Source organism: Coregonus lavaretus, assembly GCF_964263955.1.
Source record: "Coregonus lavaretus genome assembly, chromosome: 34".
Lineage (NCBI taxonomy): Eukaryota > Metazoa > Chordata > Actinopteri > Salmoniformes > Salmonidae > Coregonus > Coregonus lavaretus.
In genome coordinates, this window is record NC_140021.1 from 16,306,901 (window position 1) to 16,324,985 (window position 18,085).

General features: G+C 44.4%; 1 protein-coding gene across 1 annotated transcript in view; it reads left to right on the top strand.

Moving 5' to 3' along the window:
* Positions 1-11,781: 11,781 nt before the first annotated feature.
* LOC311109298 (uncharacterized protein) overlaps positions 11,782-18,085 on the top strand; it is a gene marked incomplete at its 3' end in the record, with an annotated part of 52,417 nt that continues 46,113 nt past the window's right edge. Inside the window, exon 1 of the mRNA XM_084152129.1 lies at positions 11,782-11,960. Coding sequence (XP_084008255.1) covers positions 11,952-11,960 — 9 coding nt within the window. The 5' untranslated portion in view covers positions 11,782-11,951. The remainder of the gene's footprint in view (positions 11,961-18,085) is intronic.

Below are 18,085 nucleotides of genomic sequence, written 5' to 3' on the forward strand. Positions count from 1 at the left end.
GTAGCTCAGCTGGTAGAGCACGGCGCTTGTAACGCCAAGGTAGTGGGTTCGATCCCCGGGACCACCCATACACAAAAATGCATGCACGCATGACTGTAAGTCGCTTTGGATAAAAGCATCTGCTAAATGGCATATTATTATTATTACACCCAAAAGTACTCGTTACATTTTGACAGGAAAATGGTCCAGTTCACACACTTATCAAGAGAACATCCCTGGTCACCCCTACTGCCTCTGATCTGGCGGACTCATTAAACACAAATACTTTGTTTGTAAAAGATGTCTAAGTGTTGGAGTGGGCCCCTGGCTATCCGTCAATAAAAGAGGAAAATAAAATTGTGCCGTCAGGCTTGCTTGATATAAGGAATTTAAAATGATTTATACTTTTATTTTTACTTTTGATACTTAAGTACATTTTAGCAATTCCATTTACTTTTGATACTAAAGTATACTTAAAACCAAATACTTTTAGACTTTTACTCAAGTATTGTTTTACTGGGTGACTTCAAATCAAATGTATTTGTCACATGCGCCGAATACAACAGGTGTAGTAGACCTTACAGTGAAATGCTTACTTACAAGCCCTTCACCAACAATGCAGTTTTAAGAAAAATAAGTGTTAAGTAAAAAATAGAGCAGCAGTAAAATAACAGTAGCGAGGCTATATACAGGGGGTACCGGTACAGAGTCAATGTGCGGGGGCACAGGTTAGTTGAGGTAATTGAGGTAATATGGACATGTCGGTAGAGTTAAAGTGACTATGCATAGATAATAAACAGAGAGTAGCAGTAGTGTAAAAGAGGGGGTGGGGGGGGGGGACAATGCAAATAGTCCAGGTAGCCATTTGATTAGCTGTTCAGGAGTCTTCTTATGGCTTGGGGGTAGAAGCTGTTAAGAAGGCTTGTGGATCTAGACTTGGCGCTCCGGTACCCCTTGCCGTGCGGTAGTAGAGAGAACAGTCTATGACTAGGGTGGCTGGAGTCTTTGACAATTTTTAGGGCCTTCCTCTGACGCCGCCTGGTATAGAGGTCCTGGATGGCAGGAAGCTTGGCCCCAGTGATGTACTGGGCCGTACACACTACCCTCTGTAGTGCCTTGTGCTCGGAGGCCGAGCAGTTGCCATACCAGGCAGTGATGCAACCAGTCAGGATGCTCTCGATGGTGCAGCTGTATAACTTTTTGAGGATTTGTGGACCCATGCCAAATCTTTTCAGTCTCCTGAGGGGGAATAGGCTTTGTCATGCCCTCTTCACGACTGTCTTGGTGTGTTTGGATCATAATAGTTTGTTGGTGATGTGGACACCAAGGAACTTAAAGCTCTCAACCTGCTCCACTACAGCTCCGTCGATGAGAATGGGGGCGTGCTCGGTCCTCTTTTTCCTGTAGTCCACAATCATCTCCTTTGTCTTGATCACGTTGAGGGAGAGGTTGTTATCCTGGCACCACACGGCCAGGTCTCTGACCTCCTCCCTATAGGCTGTCTCATCGTTGTCGGTGATCAGGCCTACCACTGTTGTGTCGTCTGCAAACTTAATGATCGTGTTGGAGTCGTGCCTGGCCATGCAGTCATGGGTGAACAAGGAGTACAGGAGGGGACTGAGCACGCACCCCTGAGGGGCCCCAGTGTTGAGGATCAACCCTGAGGGGCCCCAGTGTGTTGTTACCTACCCTTGTTTAGTCCCAGAGTCCTTAGCTTAGTGATGAGCTTTGAGGGCACTATGGTGTTGAACGCTGAGCTGTAGTCAATGAATAGCATTCTCACATACAGTTGAAGTCGGAAGTTTACATACACCTTAGCCAAATACATTTCAACTCAGTTTTTCACAATTCCTGACATTTAATCCTAGTAAAAATTCCCTGTCTTAGGTCAGTTAGGATCACCACTTTATTTTAAGAATGTGAAATGTCAGAATAATAGTAGAGAGAATGATTTATTTCACCTTTTATTTCTTTCATCACATTCCCAGTGGGTCAGAAGTTTACATACACGCAATTAGTATTTAGTAGCATTGCCTTTAAATAGTTTAACTTGGGTCAAACGTTTCGGGTAGCCTTCCACAAGCTTCCCACAATAAGTTGGGTGAATTTTGGCCCATTCCTCCTGATAGAGCTGGTGTAACTGAGTCAGGTTTGTAGGCCTCCTTGCTCGCATATGCTTTTTCAGTTCTGCCCACACATTTTTTATAGGATTGAGGTCAGGGCTTTGTGATGGCCACTCCAATACCTTGACTTTGTTGTCCTTAAGCCATTTTGCCACAACTTTGGAAGTATGCTTGGGGTCATTGTCCATTTGGAAGACCCATTTTCAACCAAGCTTTAACTTCCTGACTGATGTCTTGAGATGTTGCTTCAATATATCCACATAATCGTCCTTCCTCATGATCCCATCTATTTTGTGAAGTGCACCAGTCCCTCCGACAGCAAAGCACCCCCACAGCATGATGCTGCCACCCCTGTGCTTCACACTGGGGTGGTGTTCTTCGGCTTGCAAGCAACCCCCTTTTTCTTCCAGACATAACGATGGTCATTATGGCAAAACAGTTCTATTTTTGTTTCATCAGACAAGAGGACATTTCTCCAAAAGTACGATATTTGTTCCCAATGTGCAGTTGCAAACCATAGTCTGGCTTTTTTATGGCGGTTTTGGAGCAGTGGCTTCTTCCTTGCTGAGCGGCCTTTCATGTTATGTCGATATAGGACTCGTTTTACTGTGGATATAGATACTTTTTTACCTGTTTCCTCCAGCATCTTCACAAGGTCCTTTGCTGTTGTTCTGGGATTGATTTGCACTTTTCGCACCAAGGTACGTTCATCTCTAGGAGACAGAACGTGTCTCCTTCCTTAGCGGTATGACGGCTGCGTGGTCCCATGGTGTTTATACTTGCGTACTATTGTTTGTACAGATGAACTTGGTACCTTCAGGCATTTGGAAATTGCTCCCAAGGATGAACCAGACTTGTGGAGGTCTACCATTTTTATTCTGAGGTCTTGGCTGATTTCTTTTGATTTTCCCATGATGTCAAGCAAAGAGGCACTGAGTTTGAAGGTATTCCTTTGAATACATCCACAGGTACACCTCCAATTGACTCAAATGATGTCAATTAGCCTATCAGAAGCTTCTAAAGCCATGACATCATTTTCTGTAATTTTCCAAGCTGTTTAAAGGCACAGTCAACTTAGTGTATGTTGGGGCGGCAGGTAGCTTAGTGGGTAAGAGCGTTGTGCCAGTAACCGAAAGGTCGCTGGTTCTAATCCCCGAGCCGACTAGGTGAAAAATCTGTCGATGTGCCCTTGAGCAAGGCACTTAACCCTAATTGCTCATGTAAGTCGCTCTGGATAAGAGCGTCTGCTAAATGACTAAAATGTAAATGTATGTAAACTTCTGACCCACTGGAATTGTGATACAGTGAATTATAAGTGAAATAATCTGTCTGTAAACAATTGTTGGAAAAAGTACTTGTCTCATGCACAAAATAACCGACGTGGCAAAACTATAGTTTGTTAACAAGACATTTGTGGAGTGATTGAAAACCGAGTTTTAATGACTCCAACCTACGTGTATGTAAACTTCCGACTTCAGCTGTAGGTGTTCCTTTTGTCCAGGTGGGAAAGCGCAGTGTGGAGTGCAATAGAGATTGCATCATCTGTGGATCTGTTGGGATGGTATGCAAATTGGAGTGGGTCTAGGATTTGTGGGATAATGGTGTTGATGTGAGCCATGACCAGCTTTCAAAGCACTTCATGGCTTTAGATGTGAGTGCTACGGTAGTCATTTAGGCAGGTTACCTTAGTGTTCTTGGGCTCAGGGACTATGGTGGTCTGCTTGAAACTTATATATTTTTTTGTTTTTTTGTTTTGTTTTGGTATTACAGACTCAGTCAGGGACAGGTTGAAAATGTCAGTGAAGACACTTGCCAGTTGGTCAGCGCATGCTCGGAGTACACATCCTGGTAATCCGTCTGGCCCTGCAGCCTTGTGAATGTTGACCTGTTTAAAGGTCTTACTCACATCGGCTACGGAGAGCGTGATCACACAGTCATCTGAAACAGCTGATGCTCTCATGCTTGCTTCAGTGGTGCTTGCCTCGAAGCGAGTATAGAAGTAGTTTAGCTCATCTGGTAGGCTCGTGTCACTGGGCAGCTCGTGGCTGTGCTTCCTTTTGTAGTCTGTAATAGTTTGTAAGCCCTGCCACATCCGACGAGCGTCGGAGCCGGTGTAGTACGATTCAATCTTAGTCCTGTATTGACGCTTTGCCTGTTTGATGGTTCGTCGGAGGGCATAGCGGGATTTCTTATAAGCGTCCGGGTTAGAGTCCCTCTCCTTGAAAGCGGCAGCTCTACCCTTTAGTTCAGTGCGGATGTTGCCAGTAATCCATGGCTTCTGGTTGGGGTATGTACGTATGGTCACTGTGGGGACGACTTCATCGATGCACTTATTGATGAAGGCAGTGACTGATGTGGTGTACTCCTCAATGCCATCGGAAGAATCCCGGAACATATTTGAGTCTGTGCTAGCAAAGCAGTCCTGTAGTTTAGCATCTGCGTCATCTGACCACTTCTTTATTGACCAAGTCACTGGTGCTTCCTGCTTTAGTTTTTGCTTGTAAGCAGGAATCAGGAGGATAGAGTTATGGTCAGATTTGCCAAATGGAGGGTTAGAGAGAGCTTTGTACGCGTCTCTGTGTGTGGAGTAAAGGTGGTCTAGAGTTTTTTTTCCTCTGGTTGCACATTTAACATGCTGGTAGAAATTAGGTAAAACAGATTTAAGTTTCCCTGCATTAAAGTCCCCTGCCACTAGGAGCGTCGCCTCTGGATGAGCATTTTTTGTTTGCTTATGGCCTTATACAGCACATTGAGTGAGGTCTTAGTGCCAGCGTCGGTTTGTGGTGGTAAATAGACAGCTACGAAAAATATAGATTAAAACTCTCTTGGTAAATAGTGTGGTCTACAGCTTATCATGAGATACTCTACCTCAGGCGAGGAAAACCTAGAGACTTCCTTAATATTAGATTTTGTGCACCAGCTGTTGTTTACAAATATGCACAGACCGCCACCCCTTGTCTTACCGGAGGCAGCTGTTCTATCTTGCAGATGCAGCGTATATCCCGCCAGCTGTATGTTATCCATGTAGTCGTTCTGGTACGACTCGGTGAAACATAAAATATTACAGTTTTTAATGTCCTGTTGGTAGGATATCTGTGATCTTAGTTAGTCTATTTTGTTATCCAATGATTGTATGTTGGCTAGTAGGACTGATGGTAGAGGCAGATTACGCACTTGCCGTCGGATCCTTACAAGGCACCCCAGCCTACGTCCCCGATATCTCTGTCTCTTTCTCATGTGAATGACGGGGATTTGGGCCTTGTCAGGTGTCTGAAGAAAATCCTTCGCGTCCGACTCGTTAAATAAATAATCTTCATCCAGTACGCACGAGGTGAGTAATCGCTGTCCTGATATCCAGAAACTATTTTCGGTCATAAGAGACGGTGGCAGAAACATTATGTACGAAATAAATTACAAATAATGCGAAAAAACACACACTATAGCACAATTGGTTAGGAGCCCATAAAACGTCAGCCTTCTCCTCCGGCGCCATCTCCCACTTCCACTTTTACTTGAGTCATTTTCTATCAAGGTATCTTTACTCAAGTATGACGATTGAGTACTTTTTCCACCACTGTAACTGGCACGCAGAATGGTAGAAATGGTAGGTTAAATTGTAAGCTTCCCCAAACTTGAAACTCACGCACTGCCTATGAAGTCTTTAAAAAAGAATTGCCTCCACGTTTCCATGGTCAGATTTAGCCTATAGGCTACTTTGAATCAAGGTAAGACATGCCTCATAATGTGAAATAAAACATTCAGGATTCAAACAATTAAGTATGTTTTCAAAATGCATACTGCCTACAGCTCACATTGTAAAGTGTTGGGTAACGCACTGATAGCCTGTTGTCTGCACTTGAATGGTGAGTGGGAGGCGCGCTTCAATTACCAGTTGAGAATGAAAAATAGTAGCTCTTTTTAATCATGCACCAAAACTGTTTTGAACATGCGATTTCATTTAGAATTGTTACGTAATGAATGGGCTTATAAAAGCACAGGTTTTACTCCAGCAGTAACCAGCTGAGGAGCAGCAGGAGAAATCCCGCTCAAAATAGGCTCTGTATGCTGTGCATGGGTGATGGATAAATAAGATGCAACGAAAATACACACAGGCCAATTTAATTCCACTAAATTATGCAAATGAACCTATAGACCGATAAGCTTGACGGTGAAATGTATTTACATCGACTGGTATTTCCATCAATTAATAAAAAGCATTATTTTGCAATTTGGATTTTTCTTCTCCCGGTCATTTTGGCCGGCAACAGTTTTATTTATCGGCTTTTCATTTTTTTTATTGACCAAAAGCCGGCAATTGCCGGCTAATGGAAACCCTGCTACACACACACATGCACGCCGGCCCCCTACCACAGAAGTTCAATGCAGGTTTGATGTGCAGTAGCAGCTGCAGTAGAAGTCTGCCTCTCTGGTGCATCATGGGAAAGCCCAGCAGGGAAATAACCAGTTCTCACTGCAGCATCATGAAAATGCAAAACATCACATCAGAATTAAATTAATGCCTATACACTCCGGATGTATATTAAGTTAATCTTTATTAAGCAGACTGAAAGATCTTTTTGTTGGGCTCTGTCTGTCATTTTATGATTCACTGTGTGTAGCCCTACTCAGCTGCTTCATTGTATGGCACCCTATTCCCTACATAGTGCACTACTTTTGACCAGAGCCGTATGGAGCCTGGTCAAAAGTAGTGCACTATAAAGTGAATATGGAGCCATTTGGGACATACACATTGTGTGAGGAAGGATACCTCAGGCCTATTTTACTTCCCTCAGCATCAAAGTGGCAGTAAACGCAACATATGCTACAGTTAGTTTAGCTTGTCTTCTGAAGTGAGATAATGAGGTTTATGTGCAGTTTGTGGGTTTCCTCATAAAGTACATTTTATGAGGCTACCCACTTCTGCTTCTAGCACTTCTGAAAGGTCAGGGATGCTAACTGAAAGAACAGACCTAGCCTGCTGTATTTTAAATCGTTTTTTGACACCATAAGTACCTGGCCTGGTACTTGGCCTGTCAGTGTATCAATTTCATACTCAAAGACTTGATTTTCATGTTGCTGTTGTAGACAGATGACTAAACCTAAGGATCACTGGGCAGTGCACAACCTCTAATGTTTTGTTCTCTTCTCCTCTTCATAGAGACTACGATGCACTCCTGCTACTCAACAGGTGAAACAGGTAAGGAATACCATTTTATAGACATTAACATCCATTTCAATGGACATCTTCCTGTTCCCCCACATAATGTATGCGTTTCAAAAGGTACCCTATTCCCTATATATTGCACTACTTTTCACAGGGCCCATAGGGTTCTGGTGAAAAGTAGTGCACTATACAGAGAATAGGGTGTCATTTGGGATGCGCTCAATTTAAACACTTTTTGATTAACCTTTTACGGCAGTGGGCTAAATCAGGGTCACACAGAGTATTTCTTGGTAGTCTTAAACAAATCTACTTTGAAGCAAAAGTATACACCTCACACACATGGTTATGGTCTTAAAAAAAGAAGACACCTGCACCATGTCAGATGTAGAGTTGAAATGTATTCTATTTTGAGTTTTTATCCCAATATTACACTTTATATACATCACAGAAGACTGAAAAATAGCAAAACGGTTTGACATAGAAACACCAGATATTCGGCTTTAAAAAAAGAAAAGTTTATTAATTATGAAATTATGAAAAATATGAATACCATACCACCAATGTTCCCTCAAACTAAATTCGTGACTGAGCAAATTTCAGGTCTGCTGAGCGCAAACTTAAATGTTGTGAAAATTCTGTGCAACTTCCAGCATGCGTTTACTGTGAACATTGAGTTACAGTTTTAAGAGTGGTCAAGTAAGCTACTGTGGCTATTTGATCATAATGTAGGCCTACCAGAGTGGCCTACCATCAAAAACAATGGAGAAAATGCATCCCATAACCTTCTAACATGGAAATAGCTGTTCTATCATTCAGCCTACAGTAGCAGCCAATGTGTGGTATTCAATGTAGGCCTACATTCCATGAGACTTAAAAACAACAACATGCGTTAACCTGTTTATCCACTTGTCCTTCAAACTAGGAGGTGACTGAAAATGTTGTTGTGTTGTTTGATGCAAAAAACAACTTTACAAAATAAAATGCATTATTATTACAGAGTATCAGACAAATTATGCTACCCTCTGCCTATTGGCTACTTAGCTTATTCAAGCCTGTCTCAAAATACAACACTGCCCCTTTAAGACAAAAAAAAGCTCTTCAACTGACTCGCTTTTCAAAGATGTCTAGAAATGTACACATTTTGTGCTATTGTAGGAAGCAATCACTCCCCCATTGCTGACTACAAATGATCTATAACTGGGCTAATAACTCACTAACTAGCAAAGGATATGAACAAATGTGCACACGTGGCTTCATGCAGCTCTCGCTTTGATCTCAAAACAAGTGCATCTACTCACGACCACTCATGCTGTAAACACAGTCCAGTTCAAAGTGAATGGCAAAGATCCATATATGGCAATGGTCTATTTGCATATAGGCTTACTGCAGCTCTGATTGGGTATGCAGCACAGGTCTGTGTAGAGTACGGGCTGAGTCGTGCGTGTCATTGCAACAGAATCCTACTCCGATGCGTTCTGCCTACTACAAAATCTCTTGTATAGTTAGTTTCGTATATTAAGTCTTGCATAGTTTGTTTTGTTTCGGTGTGTTGCATTGAAAGTGGCTAATATTACTTTGATTCAATCACAATTCTAACATTAAAGGGAAACATTTATAGTGTTAACTAAGGGGGAAAACTCTAGAAAGTTGAGTGAAGTTCAATCTCGTGCTTCTCTGCGTGGGCTGATATTTATTCTGCGGGGCAGTCCTGGGGGAGCTGCATGCCCGCGCACGCACACAGCTTAGAGGGAACATTGCATTCCACCCATGAGGCCACTAGAGGGCGCATTGATCATTCCACTGCAGGAAAGGTGTCTACTAAGGTCTGTATCTTCTGTATGAACAGCTCTGGTATTGTAAGTATTGGAACATTGAGATACTGGTGAATGTTTTGCTTCAGAGTACAGCACACAGAGACCAGAGGTGTGTCTGGATAGTTAATGTAATACGTCTAAAAGGAAGGGCTGGGTTACTTATAGATGACTTCTAGTCAACTACACTCTAGCTATCTTGGATGGGAAATCTACAACTTCAAGTTCTAGCTTGTTTTTTGTCTTGAGCTTGTGTCATTAAATATCTATGTTAAACTAAGTATGGTATCGACTGAACTGGAAGGAAGGAATCATGGCGAACACACACACACATATGGCTTTTTCACGCACCTTTTCACCTCAACCCAGGAAGGAACAGGTTTCTTCAGACGTTTGTTTCTAACTGCTCTCTGTTCTCTCTCTTTACAAAAACAACAATCACCCGTCTGAGAGAACATTGAATTGAAGGGATTTGATTTCACATATTGTCAGCAGACACCAGAACCTTTCATAACAGCCAGCTTCGTAATGATTGTTCAGCTGTTCGGATACACTGGAAGTACTTGTGTTTTCTCTCTACCTGTCTAATGTTTGCTGGATCTTTGGCTAATGCCTTCTAAATGCTGACTTCAAAGACTCACGTGGCTTCAAATAGCCACAGCATAGTTAGAACCATCTGCTTACAGTATTATGCCGGTCTGAGATTTTCACGCTGAGGCGTTTACAGTATTTTACCCCTTAATAAATACTGAAGCAAGGGGTTTGTATAATGAGCTCCCAGTAATGTTCACAGGGGCTTAGCCCTTGTGGAAATCTAAAAAATTAAACTCTTGTTTCATAATACAAGGTACAAAGTGGAGAGAAGTCAGTGAAATTGGCTTTTATAAGCTCTCTGAAAAGGAAAATCCTATTGCCCTTTCTCTTTGTTGCTGAGGCGCCTTTGCTGAGCAGAGCAGTACAATCAAAGTGTGTGCGTGTGTGTGCGCGCTGAGCTGAACGAGGGGGTGAAGTCGGCTCCAGTAACCATGACCCAGAGCTGAACCTAAAACTCTGAGATCTGTCAGCAACCGCTCCGCTTGCTACCAGTCTTCTGGGGACATGGATTTACCGTGCCAACGCAAACCAAAGCCCGGGCAATGCTTTCAAAGGACCGTTCTGGGTGGAACGTGGAGCCTGTGTAATTTACACTGTCATGGCCCAGTGAGGGAGCTGCTGCTGGGGAGACAACTAGGGGTTAAATAAATTCCACCATAATGCTCTCAGATGCTTTCTGAAACCACACCACAGCTATAATAAAACTTCTCAGAGCACCAATGGTCACTCATTGTACACAATGATGTTTGCGATTCATCAGTAGGCTGTTAGGCTCTGGGTGCTTTGGTTCTGTATAAATATTTCTCACTGAGGTCTCTTTTCTCTGAGCCAATTAGCCTAGCTTTTAAAACCAGATCAAACACTGGCTTTCAATGGCTGTTAATTCTTAGAATCTATTTACAGTCCTAACCTTAGCCAGGCAACTCCTATGTTGCTTTCAAAACTTTCTAGCTAGACTGCCTTCAGAATTGAAGAAGGTGACTTGTTTACTTCGCTAATGTTTGCCACACATCTTTGCTTGAACAGTAGTTGTTGTTCACATGGCTGTATTCACTGGGTTTGAGTTGGCATCAGGATTAATAGAGGGGGGAAACTGAAAGACCACAGCCATCTGAAGGCTGACCAACTGGGCCAGTCTTCACTGTCTGCTGCCAAGAGCTTCCCTTTCTACCCAGTAGAATGACACTTTACTTTTCCAGACTGGTATGCCCCCCCCACCCCCCCCCCTCTCTCTCTCTCTCTCTCCTTTCTCTCTCTGGACTCTGCTGGGGGGTTTATAGTGGGGCTTCAATCAGTGTCCATCCCAGACACATTGTCCAAGCTAGGCCATTCCTGCCAGTGCCAGCAGTCAGCAGTACCCCCACTGTTTTTCTCAAGGGAATCGGATCAAGTTTGAGCTCTATGCATTTGGTTAGCTGCTACAGTCTAAGCCGTTTACAGGGGCACAGAACTGACCCTCTGTGTCAGCCAGCCACATCAAGTCCCTTATTCTACAGAGCCAACTAACCTTGAATGGACACTGATTTGACAAATAGAGAGCGAGTTTACTGGAGGTGCCCTTACATTCAATGGCCCTGATTGGTGAAACAGGTGCAGGTCTTGGTCTTTGAATGTCTTTTGTCGGGAAACTGTGTAAATGTGTCATGGTAATGTACTATACTACTATTCCGTCCTTTATGTTAAGGTTCATGAGGACAGATATTTCCACATGCTTCCTAGTAGACAGGCTGAGTTTGCACTTTCCCTTTTAGTCTTCAAGAGGAAAGTAGTCTCTGGAGAGTCACCCACCTGCTGCTATATCTTACAGGCGCTAACAGTCTCTCACCTGGACCTGCTTCCAGTGTGAGAAAGGGAAGTGACACACAAACACACACACACACACACACTGACCCACATAGTATCACCCACACAACCAGCTGGTCCTCTTCTATCCTACAAACTGCTTTTCTCAGAGACTTAATTGCTGGCCAACCTAGCCTCCACCACCAACCCTCACTCACTCCCTCCCTCCCTCTATTTTTTCTCTCTTGTGTTTCTCTGGGGTTGGGCTCGCTGCCTCCAGAGACGACACAGGCTGTAGCGGTAGTGCTGCTGTCTGTTTGTGTGAGTTTGAGCTGCCTCCGTGCCGTGAGAGGGACTGTCTGTCTGTCTGCTGGAATTAATGCTCTGCTTGGGTGTGTTGGAATTCCAGAGCTAGCCTAGCGACCTTGCTAGTAGCCACCTAGCCTCACGTTTCCCTGTGTCTCGCTGGCTGTCAGAGGATGTCACAGCAGCGCTACTATGGCTCAGGTGAGAACACTTTCACAGAACAGCTGGCTTCACTCAACTCAGGAAAATGGAGGGAAGGTTTAGAGTTGTGGAAAGCAGGTTTAGTTGGGGATTTAGTGAACCCTGTTCTTCTGAGAACAGAGGAAGCTGCTGAAGTTATGTAGTATCTTGTTAGTTCCAGTTGATCAGTGTTGTCATAGTGTGATGGTTTAAAGCAGTCCAGGGAGACATGAGCTTTGTGTGTGGCTGCGTAGCTCAGAGTACTTCACTAAGTCAGCCAGGCTTTTGGGTTCTGTCATCTACTGTCATTAAATCTTATGAGGATCTCTGTGTACACTTACTTACACACTGTGATCATTAAATCGCAGTCCGGAGGCAAATCCCTCACATTCCTCTCATACAAGAGGGTCAAGGGGGTGGTGTATTGGGGGTGGGTGGGGGGAGACATTTCTGGCCTTTGTCCCCATGAGGACAAAGGCTATTTTAAGCTTAGGGGTTAGGTTTAGGGTTAGGGTTACAATTAGGGTTAGGGTAAGGGGTTAGGTTTAGGGTTAGGATTTAGGGTTTTGGTTAGGATTACGGGTTAAGGTTAGGGTTATGGTCAGGGTTGGGGTTAGGGGTGAGGGAAAATAGGGTTAGGGTTAATTTTAGGTCCCCACGAGGATAGTAGAACATAACGTGTGTGTGTGTGTGTGTGTGTGTGTGTGTGTGTGTGTGTGTGTGTGTGTGTGTGTGTGTGTGTGTGTGTGTGTGTGTGTGTGTGTGTGTGTGTGTGTGTGTGTGTGTGTGTGTGTGTGTGTGTGTGTGTGTGTGTGTGTGTGTGTGTGTGTGTGTGTGTGTGTGTGTGTGATGGTGTGGCTCAGTTGGTAGAGCATGGTGCTTGCTACGCCAGCGTTGTCGGTTCGATTCCCATGGGGGACCAGTACAAAAAAAACATGGACCCGCTACTGTAAGTGGCTCTTGATAAGAGTGTCTGCTAAATGTAGGGTTGTGAAGTTCATGTTAACAGAATTTGGGTGGTGGTAAAGCTGTGTACATGCATGCTGTGTGTTGCTCTGCCCATATCATTACTGCCATTTAAGGTCAAGAGCTCCAGGTTCAAATCCAAGTCACTTTCTCAATGTATATCTATCTGTCTTTATACTCATGTTTTACAACATTCTGGTTTCATCTGCTTAGAATGTCCATCTTCATTATGTCGTATTAAATTCCTTTAGAATAGCTGTACAGAATAGCATAGGTGAAATAGAGAACCGAAGAATACTAATACTAAAGTAGATACCAAGAAAAAATACCAAAGCTAAATTAAACATTTACATTTGAGTTCCAGTAAGAGTTAACATAATGGACTTTGGCAAAATGCTGGCTCATCCCCTTTCTGCTGGCGTGGTGGTCCACACACACACACACACACACACACACACACACACACACACACACACACACACACACACACACACACACACACACTAGGGCTGCACCATATGGGCAAAAAAATTGAATTGCGTTTTTTTAACCAAATATTGCGATTACGATTTGACTTGCGATATAGATCAAAACTCTTGGGTGAATAGTTGGAATCATAGAAATGGAATGATTTATATTAAGAAGCAAAGTGGAAAGCAGCATTGTTCTTGTTTGGTAAAATCTGTTAGAATAACAGACTGGAAGCTTTAAAAGGAGGGTGGTGCTTGAAATCATTGTTCTTCCTCTGTTAACCATGGTTACCTGCAAGGAAACACGTGCCGTCATCATTGCTTTGCACAAAAAGGCCTTCACAGGCAAGGATATTGCTGCTAGTAAGATTGCACCTAAATCAACCATTTATCGGATCATCAAGAACTTCAAGGAGAGAGGTTCAATTGTTGTGAAGAAGGCATCAGGGTGCCCAAGAAAGTCCAGCAAGCGCCAGGACCTTCTCCTAAAGTTGATTCAGCTGCGGGATCGGGGCACCGCCAGTGCAGAGCTTGCTCAGGAATGGCAGCAGGCAGGTGTGAGTACATCTGCACGCACAGTGAGGCGAAGACTTTTGGAGGATGGCCTGGTGTCAAGAAGGGCTGCAAAGAAGCCACTTCTCTCCAGGAAAAACATCAGGGACATACTGATATTCTGCAAAAGGTACAGGGATTGGACTGCTGAGGACTGGGGTAAAGTCATTTTCTCTGATGAATCCCCTTTCCGATTGTTTGGGGCTTCCGGAAAACACCTTGTCCGGAGAAGACAAGGTGAGCGCTACCATCAGTCCTGTGTTATGCCAACAGTAAAGCATCCTGAGACCATTCATGTGTGGGGTTGATAACTAAGTGGCTCGGGGAACAAAACATCGACATTTTGGGACCATGGCCAGGAAACTCCCCAGACCTTAATCCCATTGAGAACTTGTGGTCAATCCTCAAGAGGCAGGTGGATAAACAAAACCCCACAAATTCTGCAACTCCAAGCATTGATTATGCAAGAATGGGCTGCCATCAGTCAGGATGTGGCCCAGAAGTTAATTGACAGCATGCCAGGACGGATTGCAGAGGTCTTGAAAAAGAAGGGTCAACACTGCAAATATTGACTCTTTGCATAAACTTAATGTAATTGTCAATAAAAGCCTTTGACACTTATGGAATGCTTGTAATTATACTTCAGTATACCATAGTAACATCTGACAAAAATATCTCATAACACTGAAGCAGCGAACTTTGTGAAGACCAATACTTGTGTCATTCTCAAAACTTTTGACCACGACTGTACACACACACACACACACACACCTCCCATGTGATGGTGTGGTCCAGTGGTCACTGGCGCGCACAGCGGCCTCATGGAGCTGGCAAGGTCAGGGACGGCCAAGTATGACATCACCCCACCGGTTACTGGGGTCCACTACCGGTCAGCCCAGCACTGTTGAGCTGTCAACAGGGAGGGAGGCACCGGGGGTGAAGGGTAGGGTCTGTCCCAGGCCCAGCTGTGGAGTAAGTTACCTGGGGTGTCTAATAATGCAGATACCCTCCCTCTCCACCTATGGGCTTTCAGGTTGGATAGCATGTGCTCATGAACCCACTACGCATGGAAATTGGGCCATTCTGCTTCCCAACATCTGAATGTACTCATCTTTCCATTGCCTGTCTGTCTTGATTTGATTTATTAGGATCCCCATTAGACGAAGCCAATGGCGACAGCTAGTCTTACTGGGGTCCGACACATAACGAAAAATACATTACAGACAAAATATTTTACAATTTACATACATTTCTCTCTATGTAGTTGGTCAGGGTTAGGGGTCAGATGTCAGGTTCTGAGGGCGGGGGTCAAAGGTGACAAGGCTCAAAGTAGACCAGTGACATCACTGCATGAGGCACACACACACACACAATGTCTGTCAACGTTGTGTCCGTAGGGAGGGCTGTAGTGTTCTGTAATGCAGTGTCAGGTCAGATGGCCTCGTATTGTGTTGTCTGGTAACTCAGAAGGGTCTGGGTTAAGAAGTGGAGGCCCAGTAGACAGCTTGTTGTATGGATGACTGCTGTCCTGTGTGGGGTTCATCTCCCACAGTGTGACCTCACCTCTGTCATGGCTCTAGCAGGGGAATGACAGTAACACTGCAGGACATGTTGAGAATGGCACAAGCACTGCAGGAATAGGAGACACATACAGACAGAGCCAAGGCCCTACCCTACCCAAAACATGTACCTGGCCACACATAGTCACATACTTACCTACATACTTACATAGTAGCCCTCACGCCTGAGTTGTTACAGAAAGGCTGCTGACTGGAGAATTCCTTGCATTTAAGTGACTTGGTTGTTAGCTAAGATATATGACCTGCTAGACACCCCTTGTGTTAAACTAATGGATTAAATAGAGGAACGTTGGGAGACACCCATCCTTGGCTATGTCTGTCGGATAGCGTGTGTTTGTGTGTGTATCTTCATGCATATGTGCTCTGCGTCTGTGTGTATGTTTGTGTGTGTGTGTGTGTATGTGTTTGTACACAGACTAACTGGTTCCCACAGGTCAGTGTGAGCCTACATAACAGTAGCAATGGTCTGGTCTCCTCTGCTTCCTCCCTCTACCCTCTACCGAACCACTAATAGCAGACCTGCTCTCTACCAGGCCTCCCCAAGCCTCTCCAGCTTCAATTAAAGCATCCCCAGGGGTCAGAGGTTAGGGTAGACTGTGACCACACTAACCCTACAGTCACTGGGCTGCCCTCACTACCCTTTGTTTTATTTTGCCTCCCTGCTATTTCAGGCCTGTGTATGGCTGTATGATTGTATGTTAATGGAGCCTGTCCAGGAAGTACCACAGTGTGGAGTTATTTTCTACAGTTAACTCCTGACTGACAATAAATCTCTCGCTTCTACATGGAAATGATGTGGAAACAACGTTGGTTCAACTAGTTTCTGCCCAGTGGGCTGCCTCTTCCCATGGTCTTGTTCTCACAGATTCTAGCTAGGGAGGCAGATAGATGGAAGCTGCACCTAGCCATCCAACAGGCATTATTGTAATCTAGCTAGCCCATTTAAAACATATCCTGTCTGTGGCAGAAATGTGTTGGTGGGTGGGCCTGCAGAAATTTGGGTGGGCAAAAAAAAACATAAAGAATATCTTGTTAGAGTGAATGTCATTCCAGTTAATCTGTTCTGTTATATTTCATCAAATCGGAATAACCCAGTGCACTGTTTGCTATGAATTATTTGTTTGCATGTTTAGGTAAAAAGACAAATAATGTCCCGTTCGGAACACTGAGCATTTTTTTTCTTTACATTTTAACGCTGAATCTGATTGGGTGGGCCTGGTTCCCCAGTGGGACCACACAGGCCCACCGTGTCTACGCCCATATCTCCTGTGCAGATAATGAGATATCAGACTTGTATAAACTAGCTCTCCTTACGCTGCTTCAAACACAGCCCCAGGTCACAATACACCTCCCAACCGGTGATGTACCTCAGCGGTCTGAAACAGGGCATGCAGGACAGATGGTGGTTGTTTGATTGCCCCAATTCCCTTTGATGGGGTTTGATTATTTGGGGTTATGTATGGTAGAAAGCAGTGAGTTAAGTGGAACCAGTTTAGTCTGAAGAGAGAAGCGAGTACGGTGAACCTGGTACTTCAGCTGAGCCAGGGTGTTGATTATTTTCTCACCATGGAAACGCTTGGTGGCGTTTGAGACTGGCTCCTTCTCCCTCAGTTCCCAGCCGACACTGGCTAACACTGAGCCTTTTACTACAGCACAAGATACCTTTTTTAGGTGGAAGGGAACTTTTGAAACTGTAGTATGTTGGTCAAAGGTTGAAGATTAGTAGAGGAAGTGGAAAGGGTGTGTGTGCGTGCGTGTTTATGCGGTGGGTGGGAACAGGGTGTACATTTTGTACATTTTAGTAATTTAGCAGACGCTCTTATCCAGAGCGACTTACAGTTAGTGAGTGCATAATTTTTTTTTTTTCATACTGGTCCCCCGTGGGAAACGAACCCACAACCCTGGCGTTGCAAACGCCATGCTCTACCAACTGAGCTACATGGGACTGGCCTCTATCTCTACCTCTGTGTACCCTCCCCACTCCTCACTCGGGCTCCCCCTTCCATCTCTCTGCTCTGAGGTGAAATAGAGAGTGGTAGAGAGGTAGTGAGACAGGCAGGAAAACATTCCAGGTTCTCCACATCCTTGATGTTCCAGTCAGAAGGCTCGGTGGCCATGCCAAGGGCTGAGGAGGAAGCCAAAGAAAATTCCTCTGGAAAGTATTCTTTACCAAGGAGGACTGGAGGTCTGGAAGAGGCAGAGGCAGGGATACAGAGGTAGAGATAGAGGCCGAGGCGGACAGAGAGAGGGAAGCAGAACGACGGTTGTAATGAGTGACTCCTCTTTTCTTTGTCTGGTCCAGTGGTTTCTCTGTTTCTCTGACTGGTCATTAAGTTTCTCTGGCCTCCCCTGCTACGGACATGTGGCTTTGTGTGTGTGTGTGTGTGTGTGTGTGTGTGCGTGCGTCAGAGAAAGACAAAGAGAGTAAGAATGAAAGAGTCTGTTTGACACAGTTCAGCGGTGTCCCCACCCTGTACAATGCACAAACACCTATTTTAGGACTGACATGCCTCTTTCAGACGCCTCATGTCCTTTCAGTCCAGTGAAAGAGAGGAATGTAACTCATTTCTCATTGTCT